This window comes from Cydia pomonella, chromosome 28 (genome assembly GCF_033807575.1).
Source record: "Cydia pomonella isolate Wapato2018A chromosome 28, ilCydPomo1, whole genome shotgun sequence".
Taxonomy (NCBI): Eukaryota; Metazoa; Arthropoda; class Insecta; order Lepidoptera; family Tortricidae; genus Cydia; species Cydia pomonella.
Window position 1 is genome coordinate 8,046,457 of NC_084730.1, and position 21,997 is coordinate 8,068,453.

The 21,997-nt window shown below is 37.1% G+C and overlaps 1 protein-coding gene across 1 annotated transcript in view; it reads left to right on the forward strand.

Annotated features, from left to right (window-relative positions):
- The first annotated feature begins 241 nt into the window (after positions 1-241).
- The window catches only part of LOC133532858 (MAP kinase-activated protein kinase 2-like), a 41,624-nt gene continuing 19,868 nt past the window's right edge, over positions 242-21,997 (forward strand). Inside the window, exon 1 of the mRNA XM_061871709.1 lies at positions 242-556. Coding sequence (XP_061727693.1) covers positions 464-556 — 93 coding nt within the window. The 5' untranslated portion in view covers positions 242-463. The remainder of the gene's footprint in view (positions 557-21,997) is intronic.

A 21,997-nucleotide genomic window follows, 5' to 3' on the forward strand; every position in this document is an offset into this window, starting at 1 on the left:
GTATTTTACTGAATACCAATACAGAAATTAAGGACATCTACGAGTGAATAGCTGAACTACTTTAGGTGATAAACGCTATACCATGTAAAATGTCATGTCAAACCAGTTTTGCTACTCGCCACTAGATGTCACGGCGTCGAATAATTTGTCTATGCCATTCATAATATTAGGTTGGTAGCACTGTATGAACTACTCGCAATCAATTTCACAAGCCGTAGTATTTCTAATAATTAGTCTGTGGTAGTGTAGTACAGTGACGACAGCGATTGCTCAACGGGTGTTTGTCATCCGTACGAATTTAGATAAAAATTTACAACTGAATAATTGTTCATTGAACACACGCGAGTGTAGTGAGTAAGTGGAAGATTAAATACGGTGTCAGTGACGAATCTTCTGTTATAAGTGAACAAGCACATGTGTGTAGCAGAAAAAATTGTTTAGAAACAGTACGCGAACTTCAAACATGAATAACAGTACGAGGCAACCGAAAACTACGCCTATTACAGATGATTACGATATATCAAATACCGTACTCGGTCTAGGCATCAATGGAAAGGTGAGTTTTTTACTTTTTAAGGCAGATAACTTGAAAACTCCGTATCTAAGAATGTTATTTTCATTGTTTACCCGTATGACGTAAATGTATAATTTTAGACGACGGTTTTTATCTCGTTTTCGTAGACTCCTTTGGTTTGAGTAGACGGGTAAATTAAACATTCAGGTTGAGGAAGTTTTTCACATTTTTAGTTTGTATTGAGGATGTTTACTTGTACTATTTACTTATTTTATAGTGTCTTGTGTTATTTTTACTATGTACTTAGATTAAACAAATTTCAAAGTTACACCAACCATGACTTTAAAGTTAAAATGTTAAGAACATTAATTTTTACTTCAATCATTTATTTATTTACACTGAGAAAAATTAAAACAAGACTTCATTGTGTGTAATAAAAACTAATAATGTTCAGTCAATAGTATAACTTTAAAAAATACCGCATGCTAAGGTTGTACCCAAGATGGGAATTTGAATTTCCAGGTGAAAAAAAAACTGTTAGTTTTCAATACAAAAGCATTGAAATCATATGATAACTGTACTAACATTATTATTTAAAATGTGATCCTCGAGCGAAGACTTAATACTAGTGGCACCATGAGCTGTACATTATTCACCTAGAAACACCTACGACTCCACTATCTTGAAACTTTCCAAAAATTTTATCAACACAAAATTTCCATATAAAGTGTATTCAGGTTATTCTAACTACTTCAAAATGTTCGCTAATTCCGAAAATTACCCATCACATTAATGTCCATTTTTGGAATTACCCAAATACACCTTAACTCTCAAATTTGCTCACCAAATTTCACTAGAACTTGTTGAGAAATGCCATTTGTAGAGAAGAGTTGGACATGCGAAAGTGTTTTTGTACCTCCCTAGCTAAAACTGATATTCTTTGCTTGCATTTCACACTTGCTTGATAAAAAGATATTTTTGTTTACAATGCCACCATTTTTTTCGAAATTTCTGGTGAAAGATGCATGAAAAGAAAGATCTTACATTGATTAAATAAGATGTGTACAATCTTAGACAATTTCGTGCTTCGAATTTGACAGGGAAACGAGATGGCGCTGTACAGCTCCATACATTTTGCTCAATCACTTGCAAAAGTAGACATTAGACAATTCAGTGACTGCAAAACATATGGCGCGGTATAGCGCCATCTGTTTTGGATGTCAAACTAAGCTTGGTTTAGGCTTAAGAATAGAGAGGTCTATCAATTATCTTTAGTGAAACTAAGAGTATATTCTATACTAGATTATTATAAGGGCTTTATTTGTTATACAGTCAGATTGTTGTTATTTATTTATTTTTTAATTCTTTAACTTTGTTTTGGGGCTGACTGCAGATCCCATCTGCTGGGTGAAAGCCTCCTCACTTTTTCTCCACTCATCCCTGTCTTGGGCTTTTTGGAGCCAGTCTTTTCCTGCGACGGAGTAGATGTCGTCTATCCACTTCTTTTTGGGCCTTCTTCGGAGCCTCTGTCCTGCCGGTCCGGTCCATCACACGGTCCACACTAGATATCAGTATGCATATTAAGAGAGACTTTCAACACTTGTGTTCTACCATGCATAACATATGGGTGCGAGACCTGGTCACTTACTGTCAACGATAGAGAGAAATTGGCAAAATGTCAAAGGGCAATGGAGAGAAGTATCCTAGGAGTTAAGCTAAGCGATAAAATCTCAAACTCAGCGATAAGAGGAAAAACCAAGGTTATGGACATATTAACATCTCTGGAGTTGCAAAGTAACTATATATATAAAAGTTACAATATAAACATTGTTAACACAACAGCCCCTTTACTATAAATAAACGACTCATTAAATAACATTTACTAACAACACAGTAACAATTACTGAAGGAATAACATCAGATTTTCGGAATTCGGAATTCCCGTGATTTCACCCACTCCCTATCCCCAGGAATTGCAATAATAATTTACGTGGCAATGAAAATTCAACCTTAATTACACACCAGTAAACTCAAATTTAAGTAGCAGTAAACGTGACTTGTCACCTTTTTCTATCTCTCCATTTAGGGACAGAGATAATTACTGTATTATCATTGCTTACAAAGTATAGGCGAATTAAATGCTTGAGACCATTATAACTGTCCTATAATCAATTTAAAGTATGAGAAGACGAATGCAATGAGGCCATAAGGGGTCATCCATTAAATACCTCACACGAATTTTTAGGTTTTTTGACCCCTCCTTGTCACACTTATAAATAAATAAAATAAATAAATATTATAGGACATTATTACACAAATTGACTAAGTCCCACAGTAAGCTCAATAAGGCTTGTGTTTAGGGGACTTAGACAACGATATATATAATATATAAATATTTATAAATACTTAAATACATAGAAAACACCCATGACTCAGGAACAAATATCCATGCTCATCACACGAATAAATGCCCTTACCAGGATTTGAACCCGGGACCATCAGCTTCGTAGGCAGGGTCACTACCCACTAGGCCAAGCCGGTCGTCAGAACACTTATATTTGGGACGTAACATGTTGTATTTCTAGTCATCTGATGAAAGCCTGCGTTGCAGATTTCTTCTTTGTCTATAGCCTATATATCACTGCGACCATTCCTGATCTATTGTGATCGCCACCTACTACAACTCTCGATCCAAACCTGCAACTTCAAACAGCTGCAGGATCTTCTTAATCTCGAGAGACCTTAACTTCTCCGAGCGTAATATGTACATGTCTGCCCAGGATTGAGTCACGAGTGCGCATAAGGCAAGGGCACTCTGTGAGGATGTGCAAAGGCGTCTGCTCTGCCTTCATGCAGAGTCTGCACCGCCCCATGTCACGTTTCCCCATAGTGAGCAAGTGCTTATTTAGGCCGTAGTGCCCAATAAGCACCCTTACCAAGTTGCGCTGCCAGTTGCGCAGTCAGTTCAGTTCGAGGCCGCCTTTTTGCTGAAGGCCTTGATAACCGCCTTGGAATGATTCAAGCCTGTAGTTTCTCTCCTGAGTTGAATGGTTTTGTAGTTACAGTAGGTCTTTAGGGTGAGCCACAAAACTGGAGTTCTCAGGACTGAAGTCCTTCCCCTTAGCCCCTGCTCGCGCGAGTTCGTAGGCCTTTTCGTTTCCCGCGATACCCGCGTGCCCCGGTATCCAACGTAGAACAACCTTGTTCCTGGCTCCAAGGTTGTTCAGTAGCTGCCTTCAGTTCTCGACCAGCCTTGATGTAGTAACATCAGAGGTTAGGGCCAAGAGTGCCGCCTGGCTGTGCAGATTTCTTACATATAAACTAAATTATTATATTTTGTATAGGATTTTGTAAAAAAATATTATTTACTAATGTTACTGATTTAGACTGTGCATGAAATTTATTTGCTTCAAATATATAATAGCATGTATGCTGGTTTATCTCAACTTAGTCTTGCATTAGGTATTCGCATTAGGAATAACTGTGCTGCTGATAACATTCCATGACTCATCTTTGACGACTTTGACTCATAATTGAAACGTCATACACGCCCTTGAACGTTCAAGGCAATTGTGACTTTCTTGCCATCTGATAAGTACCTTATTCGGATTGAAAACGTCTTATGCGGACTTTAGCCACATTCTTGCATTATGTTATGAATTATGATAATAAAGTTTCTATGTTAGAATGATACATATATATTTTGACGACCGTTCTGGCCTAGTGGGTAGTGACCCTGCCTATGAAGCCGATGGTTCTAGGTTCAAGCCGTTAAGGCCATTTGTGTGATGAGCATGGATATTGGTTCTTGAGCCTTGTGTGTTGTCTATGTATTCAAGTATTTATATATGTAGTCACCTGCAATAATTTACGGGGTTAATATATAGGTCATACTGAGAAACTTACTATGGGACCAACCCCGAAATCACGAAAAAAAACTGGCTGTTTATCGATATTTCGGACCCGGGTATGTCCTTGAACTACGTCCACAAGAGAGGTATGGGCATTGTGAATGTCATCTCGCTCTGTGTGGTAGGGCACAGCACAGCGGATGTCATTCCAGATCTAGAGCAGAGTCCAACTGGGGAAGTACCTCCACCTTACAGAAAATTGCAGCCAAATAACACTAGACCCTACTCATAGTGTTGTGTTCCTGCCGGTGAGTAAGGTTGCCAGAGCTCAACGAGGGTGGGAGGGGGTTAGGGTCGGCAACGCGCATGTAACTCCTCTGGAGTTGCAGGCGTACATAGGCTACGGATACTGCTTACCATCAGGCAGGCCGTATGCTTGTTTGCCAACGACGTAGTATAAAAAAAAAAAAGATATCTTGGCTGTCTGACCTTGACATTTTCTATGGGAGAGTAAATTTTTTTCGCGATTTTGGGATTGGTCCCATACTAAATGTGTTCTTCTTCAAGCTATGTGTTGATGGGTACTAGGGAAATACAATGCAATTTGTTATAGGTTTTTTTTTATGGAGTTTCTTTCTAAATGTTGAAATTTTTATTTCTTACTACCTAATTCAACCATTAATAAAAATTCAGTTCAAATACTATGTTCAGGTATTTATTGGGATATATTTTGTGTAATTCCTGTTGATGACTGACTTGTAACTAATGCAAATTTTATGGTCTTTTGCCAAAAGTAAATTAAACTCGATTATTCATTAAGTACATATTTTACGACCGGTATGTATTTTTAAGGTTTCGAGCATTTGTGTGTATATTGTACATTTTCGTCGTTTTTAAATTTTTTGTTATTTTACTTTGTTACGTATTGCAATTAAATGGATGACTGTCATTGGCCTTCTTTTATGTAAGCATTTATATGTTTAGTTATATTTGCGGCTGTTGTTATCCTGAATACCAATAAATCAAAAAGGTTGGTCAATATGACCTATATATTCAGCCCGTAAATTATTGCAGGTGACTAAATAAACAGCCTGCATTATATGTATAGGTAATGAAATGAACTCACGGCCTCTGGATCAAGTCTCACCCAAGACAGTAATTTTTGCACTTTTAAATTTATTCTAAGCTTAATAGCATCGTTCGCAAACGTTTCTGCTTGTTAAAAATTAATTTAGTTAAGGTCTTATTTTAAGGCGCCGTAAGTTCAGGGTGCCTAGCCAAGATGCCAATCGTTCGCTCCGTTGTGAACGATACGCTAATGTCTCTCCGTCGCCAAGTACCATGTTTTTTTATGACGTTTGATCTTGATTAAAACATGTAAATATTCAATTAAATAAGTTTTTGGCAAAAATTTCATTTTTGGTACAAGCTTTTATCGCTGACTGTACTTTTGTTTCCACAGGCAACTAATACTCATCGAGTCAATTCTAAAAACCCCAAAGACAATTAAGTTGCGCTGTTTTATCACATAGTTCCCATGGCCACCTCCTACCTCCATCATCAGATCAACTCGATGGTACCATAATATTGCATAGTCATTGTCACCCGACTTACATATGTATGCAAAATTACAGTTCAATCTGATACCGGGAAGTGGGTCAAATTTAGCTTCCAAGATTTCCAACATACATACTAACAGGGCAAATTAAATAAAAGTTTCAAAAAGTAATTTTCCGTTAGCCCTCCTTTTTAATTTTTTTTTCTTAACAATAATTAGTGTTATAAATAATATAAGAGAAATTGCGACATAGAACTTATGTTACGGAAAATTATTTGATATTCACCACTAGCTTTTCGGTGAAGGAAATCATCGTGAGGAAACCTGCATACATCCGCGAAGAAATTCAAAGGTGTATGTGAAGTCCCCAACCCGCATTGGGCCAGCGTGGGGACTATAGCCCAAGCCCTCTCGCACATGAGAGAAGGCCTGTGCCCAGCAGTGGGACGTATATTGGCTGAATTATTATTATATAATTGCGACAGGGAATACCATGGAACACATACACATACACACAGATAGCACACACAGATAGCGAAGCGATCATTTTTATTCCCACATAACTGAACAGCAACATTTAACTAATCGAAGATAAACCTTATGTCTTTAACATCAAGTTCTATAATAGTTAACAATGTATACATTAACACACTATTTACACTAATTATCTTATCGGCATGTTATATCTGCAGAGCTTATGTCTACGGAATAAAGATCAGAATAGTGTAAATATTGCTGTAGTGATGGCATTATGCAGTTACGACATATATTGTAATACAGGTAGATGTACGGTTGAGAAATGGCAAACAACGGGGTAGATATGACTACTACTACTACGTACTGTATATATATTCTAGCTATCTATTCAGCCCGTATCCATCCACTGCGAAGTATAAGAGAAAAATAGAAAAAAAAAGAAAAAAATAATATGTCTCGATACGAATTCCATGAGGTCGGATATGAACATCCGACCAAAATGACATTTTAACATAACGGTAATAAAAATGAATTATCTTTCTAACAAACTGACTCTGGTATTTGTATCATTTTTAGGTTCCGAGTTACCGAAAGTGTATAAGGTCGGATTTCATGATTTTCTTTATTTTCGTGGTTGGCGGTAAGGGACTTGAGACTTTATGCATCTTAAATGTAGACACATTGTTAGGTGTGTCTCAGTAGATACGACATTTTGCCTATAATTTTAGTAACAATACTACGTTTCGGATCTGAACTTAAGACCTTATGCCTAAAAATCCTAAAATAGGTATTCAACGTATTGATTGGGTGTAAGTCAAAATACGACTGTATGCCTCTCTTAGGAATCAAATAGTGGGATCTAATAAATTTAGCATAAATACCAGTTTTTAAATAGTATAAAAAGTACTACAACCTTTTCACTTATTCAAAAAAGGTAAAAAGGCCTTTCTCAATAAAAAAAGAATGTTCTTTTTAGTTTAGTTCTCGAAAAGTGGCCTTTTTCACTTCCGACCATACAGGAGGCGAGAAGTCTCTTCCTAATTACTCCACTTTCTGTAACTCACTAATTTCATTAACTGTTAAGTATATATCTGTATTCCTAGTGTACATTTATTCGATAGCGAAACGTGACGTACGCGTTTGCGTTAAGTTTCATTTTGTATGGGATTTTGAGTTTCCAAAACGTCCCACTTGGCGTGCTGTTTCTAAATCCCATACAAAATTAGACTAAACGTGTACGTTACGTCACGTTATTGAATAAATTTACACTAGGGGTACTGTACTTAGGTACTGTTCGTCAGACTCGATGTCAGACGGCCTACCGCGCACACCGACAATCGCAAATTGCGGGCATTTTTTTCTTTTACTGCAATTTCGTTGTACGGTTACTAGTATGGAAGGTAGAGCAAGGAACAAAATCTCCATATACCAAAATGTGTCCGACAAAAAACCATAAATAGGTGGCGCTACAATACCTAGAATACTTGAGAAAAAAATCTAATCATAGACAGCGCAATTCGCTCCGCCAATAACGCCTAGGTTCTTAGCTACTCTGAAGAGATTTGGAACTATTATTTATAGCTGACAGCTGAACACTTTTGCAACAATTCTGACTAAGGAGTTTCTGTTCCTTGCCTCTACCTTCCATAGCTAGTATTGGTAGCGAGTGTCTAAATGTCTAAATTAACAAACAATCTACCTTAAAAACCCGGACAAGTGCGAGTCGTACTCGCCCACCGAGAGTTCCGTACTTTTTAGTATTTGTTGTTATAGCGGCAGCAGAAATACATCATCTGTAAAAAATTCAAATATCATGGTGGTGACAGACGGACGGACAGCGGAGTCTTAGTAATAGGGTCCTGTTCTACCCATTGGGTACGGAACTCTAGAAAGATGATGCGTTTGGGACCGGTTTCAAAATGAGAGGTCTTCTATTTGACCCCTTCTTGTAGGTGACTCCTAACGCGGCAAATATTAAAAATATATTCATTTACAAGAAAAAATTTAATACATTTCAATGTTGTTTTGTACAGTCGAGGAAATTGATTGTTTAGCAGGTTGTGGTTCACTTTACACTGGAAAGCTCATAGCATAAGTATGTACAACCAAATTTACTTGAACTGCAAATTGCTAAAGAATCAATTTCCTCGACCGTACATATACATTATAAAGAATAGGTAGACGTAACTGTCAAGGAATTTAATGTTTAGACCTTTCATATTCGTTCATTCCTTCTTTTATAATTATGGCTTCAGTCCAGTGGGACTGTTTCGACAGTATCAAGGTATTAGGAGCTTTAAATACGACTTAAATTGTACGGTTAGTACAAGACAGTGTGCGGTGATTTTATTAGCATTCGTAAAGCGATAGCACGACTTAACAAGTAGCACGTGGACTAGCGGCCATTGACTCCAAAATGGTGGTTAAACCGGGGACTGCCGAGAAATAACGATGCCTTTATATAACTGTATGACGTCATACCGGTTTAATCCGAACCATTTAGTTAGCCGAATAAATTTATTTCGGTACCGGTAAATAACGGTACCGTTATTTTTTCGGGTACCTTAACCGCTTTCATAAAGGTACGCTATCAGCTAAGGCGTCGTTGCCAGGCCGCCCGCGCCTTGCGCCAAGTTGGTTCCTGTTGGATGAAGCTGTCTATGTAAGTGTAAGACCGTAAGTCCTTTCGATTTTATTTAATACTATCAGTTTCGATATAATAACGGTTTAGGTATATACCGCAAAAATACCGGTACCGTTATTTTAAAACAGTAGCGATACTTTTATATCGGAGCCGCGCGGGCTAACCGGTGTAATGTATCGGTATCGTAATTTTATACCGCTACCATACCGTTTTACCATAACCGAAATCAGTCCTTGGGTTACGCAAAAGCGCTACAAGATTAATTCTACATTAACTGCACACTACCACATTAGTTTACTGTATAATAAGCATACCCCGGGGTTTTCGGTGCAGGAATGTTTTACACTTGCCAAAAAACAGGTTAAAACTATAAAAACCAATACTATTTTAATATTTCTAAGCGCATTTGAAGCTTACCTTCTATTTTTAATTCATAGTTTGGTAATTATTTTACAATAGACAAAGTTATAAATACAAGAAAACATTCCCGCACCGAAAACCCCGACGTATGATAATAAGCTATCGATATTACACTTTAAACAATATTAATGAGCAAAAAACAAAGGAATTGCCAAGTAGCGGTACTGATAAAACCGCTACTTGACGCTAGATGTCGACTACGAAAATAATACGCGTTTTATGCTTACTTATTTCTCTATCGTAAGGGTACTGCATGGTCATGAGTCATGACATGACAGAATCGATAGCTACTATATTCTAAAATTAAAACAATGATTTTCATGGCGCCAAGCCTGTTTTATCATAAATATAGATACAGTTTATCTGATAAAACAATGGACTATCAGTCGACCGAATGTATAGTAATAATTATGCCTAATCATGATTAGTCATTAATGTGTTTTCGATCTTATAAGGATCAGGAAATACTATAATGTATGACTTGCTATAGTATTTTCAGTACCCCTAGTGTAAATAAATTCGATTTCGAAACGTGACGTACGCGTTTGCGTTTAGTCTCATTTTGTATTGGATTTAGAAAGAGCGCGCCAAGCGGGACGTTTTGGATACTCAAAATCCTATACAAAATGAGACTTAACGCAAACGCGTTCGTCACGTTATGATGTCGATCAAATTTACATTAGGGGTACTGATAACCTGCAGTTTTTTGAATAAAAAAATTTAATTATAAACCAGCGGTGGCAGCATGGTTGTACCTCCCGGCTCGCATATAAAATGTTATATTGAGAATTTATAGTACAGTCAGCCAAGAAAGTTTACCACTTTTCGACTCTATTACTTGACAAATAGATAATTATAATTTATTCTGCAGAGTTCTTCAAACCATCCGAATTTTATTCAAATGGACGACAGAATAAAAATCTAGCCGTTTCTACGTCTATGCAATGTTCATGGATGAAACATAAATGGTATTTTCTAAACATTTACATTGTTTAAACTATGTACTTTCATACGCTTAGTTTAATCATATCAAAGTCATAATACATACCCAACATAGTTATCATCAGGGATCGGAACCGGTTTTTTGGAAAAACTTTGAAATAAACATATATTTCGGTTTATTTTATACTCCAAATATAGGACTCGGTTGAGTTTTTAGATAACGACTTCGTATTATGAAATTGCCCAATTAGAAATGAAATAATTAGCAAAGAACGAAAAAATACCGTTTTCGTTCCCATACAAAAAATACCGGTTTCCGATCTCTGGTTATCGTCATTTTGTAATGATCTTCTAAGAACCGCTTCACGGTTAAACGATTTCCTAATCGATTTGTGACGAATCGATTGGGATTTCGAGTGTTCAATCGAGTCGAGATCCTTTTGGTCTACAAATGTAATGAGGAAAACACTTGGTAAGTTGGTATGCAATCTCATTAATAATGAGTCATTTATCGAATATAAAATTACGAATAAGTAATGTCGGTTGTCCTGACAAATATGCGAATAGTATAACGATAAACTACACAAAATTAGTAATATTTGTCTATAAGACAATGAAAACACCGTTTTACAAAAAAAAAAACTTTTATACATTTTATCACGTAAATAGGCTAATTTAAGACCTGAATTTTGTTTATTCTTTGTTTTATCCGTGTATTGATTTTTTTTAAATTATATTATTTCTGAGATGAGATGACAACACAAACATGTTATCGAAAAATAAATAAACGAGGACAAATGTCGTACCATAAAAATAAAATAAACATCGATTTATAAATAATGTAACCTTATATTAACGCGGTCTCATTTAAATGCACGCCCGCAAATATTTACGCATAAAATCCGTTTTCAGTCAGTCATGTATAGGATTATCCTATTAGGATACGAATGGGATACGATAATAAAAGCGCCGCCAAAATACGGTTAATATATGAAAAAAAAATATCCTGATAAAATTCCAGATATCAGCCTGAAAAACCTTAAAAATCTTGATGTATTGCAACCCTACGCCTAAGTTCTTATTCTTTATTCAGGCAAACACAAAATATAAGTTTACAGCTACAGCCAAGGCACTTATACTGTTAATACATAATTATGTAGTCAGAACATAAAATTAGTAAACTTGTATTACACACATACATTTTTTGAACTGTCTCTAGAATGAAACATACATATAATGTATTACTAAGATATTAAGTAACATAGGTAGAGTTTAAAAAAATCCTGATACTACGTTGTAGGGACAAAATTCAAATTCAAAATTCAAAAATGTATTCTGCAAGTAGGCCTCAAGGGCTCTTTTACAAGTCAATACAACATTTATAGTAACATCATATAGTGACATGAAAAATACATAACAACATTTATAAATACAACAGCCAATACCTGGGTAAACATTACATTATAATAATCTTAAAATAAATAATTAATACAATACAATAGAGATGTATAGTCTCTATGGTTAAAAACACATTAAATCTGGAGATGTAAAAGGTCCCCAATGTCAGAGTACTAATACTAATAAAATTTGGAGGTGTAAAGTCTCTCCAAGTGTCAAAATATAATTTATACTAAATAAATAAACCGCGTCTGGACTGTTAAACTAGCAGTCTCATAAACTAATGCTACATTCTGTACATAACTAGACGGACGGCCAGTTGTCTGACAATATGTCTGCGTTTTAGACTGTAGCTATGAAGTTATTTAGTAATTCTATTGCTCGGTACGTGATAAATGATGACTCATCTTAAAACCCAAGGGAGCTAATGCTGTGATAAAAATTCCCACTGCGCACTGAGAAATTGACTGGCACAATACTGCGTTGTGTACACTCAGCGACAGTAATACCAAAGAGAATTGAGCGTATTGTCAAAGTAAATTTTGTAGTCAACTAAGTTTACTGCCATCTTTCGACACAGGACTAAAACTCTTAGGGCCTGTTTCACAACGTCCAAGTAAAGCATTAGATAGTTAATTGAGAAATTTAGGGCCAACGCTAGCAGACGCAGACGCCCGCCGCGTGCGCACGCACGCGGGTGCTATTTGTAGGTGAACTCCGCCGCACGCGTCCGCTTCAGGGCCTCCGCTAGCTGACGCGGGTGCACGGAGCGGACGAGCGGGTTAACGAAAAATAGTATGAGCGACGCTAACTGAAGCGGACGCGTGCGGTGGATTTCACCTACAAATAGCACCCGCGTGCGTGCGCACGCGGCGGGCGTCTGCGTCTGCTAGCGTTGGCCCTCAGTTAGCGTTGCTCATACTATTTTTCGTTAACCCGCTCGTCCGCTCCGTGCACCCGCGCCAGCTAGCGGAGGCCCTAACTGTTAGATAAAACTTCAACATTATGAAACGCCAACGATGACTTTATTCGTCAGATAAGTGGCAAGAAGCTTATTCGGGACTTTACTTGGACATTGCGAACAGACCCTTAGAATGACATATAGCTATTCGTATTCGACCCATGTTCTTTCACTGATATGTGTTAACTGTAACGGTGTCGCCATCTACTCGAGTTCATGCCAAAGGTATATCGCCATCTATTCGAACATACATTTTACTTGATTTTTAGAGGAACGTTTTTTTCTTAGACTATCTTATACGGATTTATATCTTTGCAAATACGACTTTATTATCTAAGGAAGAAGTTGCAGAAAGTTTCCTATATTAGCAACATCATTTAATTCAACTACGCTGGATGATATTGCTGCAATAACGATGTTGGCTGATGACTCATCGTGAATCCCAAGGGTGCTAATATGATACAAATCCCCCCTTTGCGCACTGGGAAAATGTCTGCAACACAATACTGCATTGTGTAGTCAGTGAAACGAATACAACTCTATTGATAAGGGAATAAGGAAGAATTTTCAGTACGATTTCTACGGTCGTATCTTCTTCACAGTTCATTGAAATTCTTATACCAAGAAAATTGAGGAAGTAGAGGAATTTAAAATTAATATACTCCCTCTATATGTGTATGCAGGGATGCCAAGCAACAGTTAAACCAAGCTAAGTTGGCATCGATTTTGACAGCGCAGACTGTGAATGTGTTATGTAAACGTCATAATTTGATGGAAATTTGACGTTTAACCCTTGCACAGTCTCTTGCGCTGCCAACTTTACTTGGTCTAACTCTAATAGCTTTGCTGACTGTACATGGCAAGTTTCATGTAATTTCATAACGATTATATGGTGGCGGCCAGGATCGTGTGACTCTTATGAGCGTAAAGGTACAAATTGGAACCCGGCGACGTGAGGCGACCGCAGACGACACGCCGCCGCGTGTCGACTGGTTCCTATGAAATACCATTTGAACTCAGCGAAACGACAGATCAATAGTGCCGCTGACGTCATAGCGAAGTACGTATGCGGTCGGGTTCGGAACGAACACAGCGACACAGATCTAAAGTAAAGGTAAGCCCGTGCATACAATTCCGACTGAACATTCACGTTAAGCAAAGCACAGCGCCACCTGTTGTATACTGCGTAAACTATGTGGCCCATGGTCAGAGCAAAGATACAATCAATTATCTTTGGTCAGATACATACATTAAAGTAAAAGAGAGAGAGATACATTAAATTATACTAATAAAAAATTTAAAAATATATTACTTACTAAATATTATTAGAATTGCGACCTGTAGAGAACATCCGGATTCAAACCCCGGCTCGTATAAGTTATTCGGAACTTATGTACGAAATATCATTTGACATTTACCAGTCGCATTTCGGTGAAGGAAAACATCGTGAGGAACCGGACTAATTTTGGAAATTAATGAATATAATAGTTATCTTGCAAAAATACAAAACTGCCTCGAAACTTAAATTCAAAATTCAAAAATTTATTCTGCAAGTAGGCCTCAAGGGCTCTTTTACAAGTCAATACAACATTTATAGTAACATCATATAGTGACATGAAAAATACATAACAACATTTATAAATACAACAGCCATTACCTTATAAAACCAAGTTTCACCCATTTCCATAATGTCAACATTGACTTTAAGCAAAAAATACAATTGCCCAATCCTGAACAAAATACACTGGAGCAAGCCAATTTGAATTCTCATTTACATTGGCAAAGGTCAGAGTTCGGAGCAATATCTGCCAATATTAAATTGTCGTTCGTGTTAAAAGGACTTAAGAGAGTATACAGGGTGACCTTAGCCATTGGACAAACCCTGAAATTCCACGTAGGGTTACTTCTCAGGAATGCTTTGACGTTAATGTTTTTTTTAATTAGAACAAAAGTTAAATTGTTCGAACAAAAGTTATTTGCGATAATCGACAACAAAAAGAAACACTGTTAAGAGGCCGTTATCGATTTTAGTCGCAAAAATGTCAAATTGATAGGTTTAGCGCATGACTTTTTGTTAACTATTAAAAATAACAAGTACTGGTTTCTATTAGCACGTCATGTTATCTTTCATTATAATAAATCATTTTTTTGAAAACAGGCTCACTTAATTAGTAATGATTTTTTTTCTGATGGACGTTTAGGTAAACGCGCGTAAAGCAGTGATTTTGTCGATCTTATTTGTAAATTTCGTAAAGTTTGGACTGCTAAAAATGGTAATTTTGTATTACACATATCCTGTACTTCAACTTTAATAAACTACATTTTTGTTATTATAAATTTGAAGTGGTGTAAATGAAAGTTAGACGAAATCAATTTTCTCCAGAAATTACTTCAAAACAAGTGACAACTTCTCTGAAAATTGACTATATTTCAACGTAATTTTGATACTTAAACAATCTACAACATTTGCTGAAACTGTTCTTATACATCATTTTGTATAATTTACTACCATAATTTTTTGATGAATTTTTAAAAACTATCCCTTCTCGTCACCTATTACCGGGGACGCACGCTTGCGACCTCATTATGAAAAGGTAAGATGAAAGAACGTGCTAACTGAAACCAATACTTGTTATTTAGATATTACGTAACAAAAGGTGTACAATTTCAACGACTAAATCTATCATTTTAAAATTTTTGCTCTAAAATCGTTACCGGGCTCTTAATCTTTGGCAGTGTTTTTGACAATTTGTTCGAAATATTTGATAATGATGACATTTTTCAAAAGTCAGAAGCTTATTAGTGTCATAAATAAAAAAGATAATCAAAAAGGTCGAAGAAGGTTCCATACTATTCTTTGAGGTACCTTAGGAGTTACTAACACATACAGGCTGCTCCAAAGTAAAAAAATGGTAATTTGTTAATTTCTTCGAAACCGCTACACCGGTTGTTATGATACTTTGTACACTGGTTCTAAATACCCTAATGCATACGTACATTTCAGCTTTGTCCAATGGCTAGGTACACACTGTATGAGTCCCTTCTCAGATTTATTATTATTATTATTATTGGGGTGTTGTGGGCCTTTGAGTGTCACGTCGACCAAGAAGTGATCTATTGTGACGGTCCTTTAGGAGTGAAATTGTTTTTGACGTTTTTGATGTTAAGGGCCGATTTGGGCGATGCTTAATGATTAGTTTACCTTATTTCCTCGCATGTTTGGAGTAAAGCACTATATATGCATCGGCAGGAATAGTTTCGTGGATTCGTCTTCTGTGTCGGACTCTGCTACGCATCGTCCGACAAAATCGATACTCATCCGTGTATTTCCAATTCCCGGCCTCTGCCATAATGTACTATTAAACGGCTATTAAATTAATTAAATTAAATATTTTTAAATATAAACAAAAATATTAAAATTATCAACGTCATTATTTAAAAAGTAAAATTCATTTATACCTACTTGAAAAAAACATGATGCCCAATATACCATGGGCTTAATAAAAAAAAATATTACGCCCGTGGGCATAATATAGCTCATTCCATCTCATTATGCATATAATAACGCCGTTTACGAGCATAAATGTGATGAAAATGTTTTAACTCTGGTTTGAACGCACATACATTATTCCGTGACGTTCGCACGTTATACATATGTATGCTCTGCGCAATGTGGGAAATAGCAGCAAATATTTACTTACCAAGAACACTGATTCCTGATAACTGCGAGAAGTAAACATGCATCATACAAAACATTAACGCGAAACGTTTTACGTTGGAATATAAAGATGTTCATCGACCGATCAATCGAAGAAGAAGATATCTTACCGTACAAATCTTACTGCCATTTTTTGCGGGGTAAACGTGCACACAGTCGCACTTCTCACTCACTACATACAAAATCCAATCTGTAATGACGACACAAATACATAGAAAATGACACACGTCAAAGACAAATCTTGCACACCTCGATCTCTTTTTGTGTATGGACGAGTCACAACATGCACCGCCCTAGGTACAGTTGTACCTATGCTTCGGTAGAGGGGAAATAGTACGAATGCCGTCTCCCTTCCCGGTGTTGCTCGAAAGATCGAAGTGGATCAGGGTGAAAATTAAAACCAGCGAAAGGGATTCCAAGAAGGATTTGAAAATGGAATTTAGAATTTGTATGTGTCAGAAATAATAGAGAAGTTCATGTATATTGTATCTTACGTTAATTTGCTTAATAAATAGTTACATGGTATGTCAGTAAAATAAATAAACGAATTATAATTTTTTTTTAAATAGGGAAGTTGATAGTGTAACGGTCCGTTATACCAAAGAGAATTTGAAATAGAGGTGGATTGTCAAAGAAAACTTAGTGGCCACAGTAAATTTACTGCCGTCTTTCGACGAGTTGCAGGCGTCCATAGGCTACGGTGACTGCTTACCATCAAGCGGGTCGTATACATGTTTGCCACCGACGTGGTATTAAAAAAAACCTTAACTGCTCATCTGAGGCCTAAGCCATGTATAGCTCCCAAACAGGGGGAGGGAGGGGTTCAAGAAAATGTGACAAGGGGGAGGGGGGAGTCACAAACTTTGTGACGTCACTTTAACTTCATCAGTGTTTATTTAATTTTTGTATTCGCTGTACAGTACAGTTAATTAACGAGTTTTTGGAACGATAATCGATTTAAGCGAAAATTATTATAAAATATCAATAGTACCTAATTCTCTTCGCCGATTTTGTTGAAAAAAAATGCCAAAAATGTGATTTCACACCAGGGGGGGGGGGTTGCCAAACGTGACCAAGTGTGACAAGTAGGGGGGGAGGGGTCAAAAAACCTAGAAATTCGTGTGATGTAATTAATGGATGACCCATTTCGTTAAAACTAGTGCCTACGTCAATTCTCGGGATTAGTTGTCAAGCGGACCCCAGGCTCACATGAGCCGTGGCAAAAAAAGCCGGGGCAACGCTAAAAAGATGACGATGATCTAGAGCTGGGCAAACTTTCTTCATGGGAGACCAGAGTTTAAGAAAATTCAGAGGGACGGAATTGCAGCAATAATGCATTTTAAAAATATAAAGCTCATCCGCTTTGTGTAAAAGTGCATGGCGATTTTGTCAATGAATTCATTCATAATTTCTCCATGCAATCTCGCAGCGCACTGTACCTTTTGCATGTTAGGTTTTATATAGCTGTAAGTCTTCTTAACATTATTTTTTATTTTTTACTTTGTATGTTACACACACATATGGGCTGTAAATACCTGAAATAAATGATTATTTAATTTAATTTTTTTTTCACGGCCTTGTATGTACTACTAATTACTTCGTAGGACCCTTACTTTACTTTTTGGTAGAATAGAATAGAATAGAAAAAACGTTTATTGCAAAACCATCTACAAACAGCACCACATTAGAAAACAAAAAAAGTAAGAAAGAAGATCTAATACACTAAACAGTTATAAATACTTGTAACTTATACTAACATGCAATAGTTACAGTGATGATGCTGTAATAGAGGCTACAATTGGACACCACTCAGCATATGCTCTAACATATATATGCTACAGCGCTGGTCTTCCGTGGAGCCCAGGGCAAGAAGATAGCTCGGAACAGTAAAGGCAGTGTCAGACAGTGATTTAGCAAGTATTAATATTTTCCTTAGGACCTTAGGCAGGCCGGATATAATCCTTTCGCGGGCCGGGGCTGGTCTGCGGGCCGTACTTCTCCCACCACCACTGATCTAGATTTTCTACGCTAGGCATTTCACGGATTCGTTTATCGGATATAAATTGTATGTTGGTGTTATATATATAAGCGTTCATGCAAAGAAAATATCAGATCACAATATACATAAGTACAATATGGTACTTCCGAGAACTAGCACCTCAATATATAAAAAAAGTACGTTCATATCTGCTATTAATGTCTTCAACCATCTGCCAAACGAAATAAAAATCCTCGAAGGAAATACTTTTAAAAGATGCTTAAAAAACTTTTTAATAGACAAAGTTTTCTATAATTTAAAAGAATTTTATAACTATGTAAACCTAAATGTATATTAAAATATAGTTTAAGATAAAATATTAAAACCTAGTTTAAGTTAAAAATAATTGTATACCCGAGAAGGGTAAAACTGTTGATACTCATCAAAAAATGTACCTAAGTCATATTCTTGTACCTACACAGTTTGCACAATAAATATTTCTGATTTCTGATATATCTTGCGATAAGTGAGTCAGGCAGGTGTTACGTGGGCGGGTAACCGTTTTGCATTCATACGTTCGAAATAACAGAACCTTGTCGTTACCGAGTATGGATAACGAGAGTAAATATTATGTACAGGGCCCGTACATATCATGCCGTTGACGTAAAAATTCGTTATTTCAAAATACAGTTTAAAATATATATATATATATATATATATATATATATATATATATATATATATATTCTGTATGCTTAGCGGTGGTGGCCGAGTAGATATGACGTCTGACTTTCAATCCGAAGGTCGCGGGTTCAAATCCTGGCTCGTACCAATGAGTTTTTCGGAACTTATGTACGAAATATCATTTGATATTTACCACTAGCTTTTCGGTAAAGGAAAACATCGTGAGGAAACCTGCATACATTTGTGAAGAAATTCAAAGGTGTATGTGAAGTCCCCAATCCGCATTGGGCTAGCGTGGAGACTATAGCCCGAGCCCTCTCGCACATGAGAGGAGGCCTGTGCCCAGCAGTGGGACGTATATAGGCTGAATTATTATTATTATTATTATAAGTATATGCAGCAGCTATGCTTATTCTTTAGCTTAGTGACAGATGTCAAACGCCTAAAATGGCGGACACAATTTGTTCGCGATAGGGACCGCGCGCGTTGGAGGATCTGCCATCTTGTGGCCTGAATCGGAACAATAAATATGTACATTTACACGTCACGTGTTTTCTTGTGCATATTCGGTTCTGCCATCTTGTGGGCTACATCAGAACAATAAACATCAAATTTACGCCTCGCGCCAATAATCTGACGGCTCCTGTGCTGCCTCCTACAGTTCATGCACGCTCCCTATAGCCTGTCTAGTACATTTATGTCAGTGTGCCCCGCTCGTTGCACGTTGCACAATGTACTATTAAAAAGTTTTTGGCAAAAACTTCATTTTTGGTACAAGCTTTTATCGCTGACTGTACTTTTCTTTCCACAAGTAACTAATACTCATCGAGACAATTCAACAAACAGAGTTCCTATGGCCACCTCCTGTCTCCATCATCAGATCATCTCGATGGTACCATAATATTGCATTGTCACCCGACTTACATATGTATGCAAATTTTTAGCTTCATTGGAAATCGGGAAGTGGGTCAAATTTAACTTGCATGATTTGATTACAAACAGACAACGGTCAGGTGAAAGTAAATAAAAGCTTGTAATTAAGCCCTATCCTAAGACTTGAAAGAACTGTAATAGGTACCATCATTTACGCGAGAGGTAAGATCGGCCTCTGAATTCAGCAAAAAATCGGAATGTGTCACGGCCGAGCCGAGGCCGTGACCTACTCACCGACAAAAACGTCAACAATGCCCACTTTTGCGTGCTAACTCCAATTAAACGTGAATACAGTATATGAAAAAATATCGCGTAATATGCCAATGCCAATATACGCTATGGTAGCTGCAAGTTTTTTAGGGTTCCGTACCCAAAGGGTCAAACGGGACCGGTATTTTTGACGACCGGTTTGGCCTAGTGGGTAGTGACCCTGCCTACGAAGCTGATGGCCCCGGGTTCAAATCCTGGTAAGGGCATTTGTTCGTGTGATGAGCATGGATATTTGTTCCTGGGACATGGGTGTTTTATATGTATTTAAGTATTTATAAATTAATATCTATATATTATATATATCGTTGTCTATGTAAGTACCCTCAACACAAGCCTTATTGAGCTTACTGTGGGACTTAGTCAATTTGTGTAATAATGTCCTATAATATTTATTATTTACTTATTTATTTATGAGACTCCGCTGTCCGTCCGTCCGTCCGTCTGTCACCAGGCTGTATCTCATGAGCCGTGATAGTTAGCCAGGTGAAATTTCTACAGATTATGTATTTCTCTTGCCGCTATAACAACAAATACTAAAAACAGAATAAAATAAATATTTATAGGGGCTCCCATACAAAAAAGTGATTTTTAGATAATGGCCGATTTTTCTTTGGTGTACTTTATCATCAATAATATTTTTGGAATACATATGGTGCTACTTTTCCTCACTGGCGCGGGAACGAGCACTTTCCGTGCCCTTGTCGAAAGTTTAAAGAGCCATATGTACTGTAAAACGTTTAACGATACACGTGCGAATAGGTAATGCGCATTTAAAAAACTCGCACATGTATCGTACAACGTATACAGAACAAATGGCTCTTTAAATTTTCGACATAGTCACGTAAGGTGCTAATTATCGCACTAGTGCGGTAAACTAGCACCATATGTACTGTAAAACGTTGTATGATATATGTACGTGCAAATAGGTAATTGGGGACTCGTGTAGATTTAAAACACTCCCTTCGGTCTGGTTTTAAATTATCGCCACTGGTTGCGAATTTCCTACTTTTCGCACTTGTATCGTAATCTACTATTACAGTACATATGGGGCTACTTTATAGCACTAGTGCGAGAAGTAGCATATTACGTTACTGTGTCGAACATTTAAAGGGCCATATGTACTGTAAAACGTTGTACGATACATGTGCGAATAGGTAATTCGCAACTCGTGTCGATTTAAAACACTCCCTTCGGTCGTGTTTTAATTTATCGCCACTCGTTTCGAATTTCCTATTTTTCGCACTTGTATCGTAATCTACTATTTTTGCCGTACACCATACATAACAGAATAATTGGTCTATTTTTTATATTCTAAACCTGGAACTCGATCATAGAGTCAAAAACGCATTTTACCGGTTTTCAAGACGGAAGTGATCCCATAAGATTTATACGAAGCACTATAAAATTGTGACGTTGTACGGGTAAAGGTACCTTATGGCGGTTGTCGCTTATGTCGCATAGTATCGCATTAGTATAGAATTGGAGCGTCGTTAATAACGACGTAAGCGCCAACCGCCAAGCGGTACCTTTACACGTAGAGCGTCACCAATATGGTTGCTGCGCTGCGCCGTCTGCTCAAAGTTCTGGGGGCCTAGCCAAGATGACAATCGTTCGCAGAGAAACGAAACGCTGTCTGTCTCTATCGCACT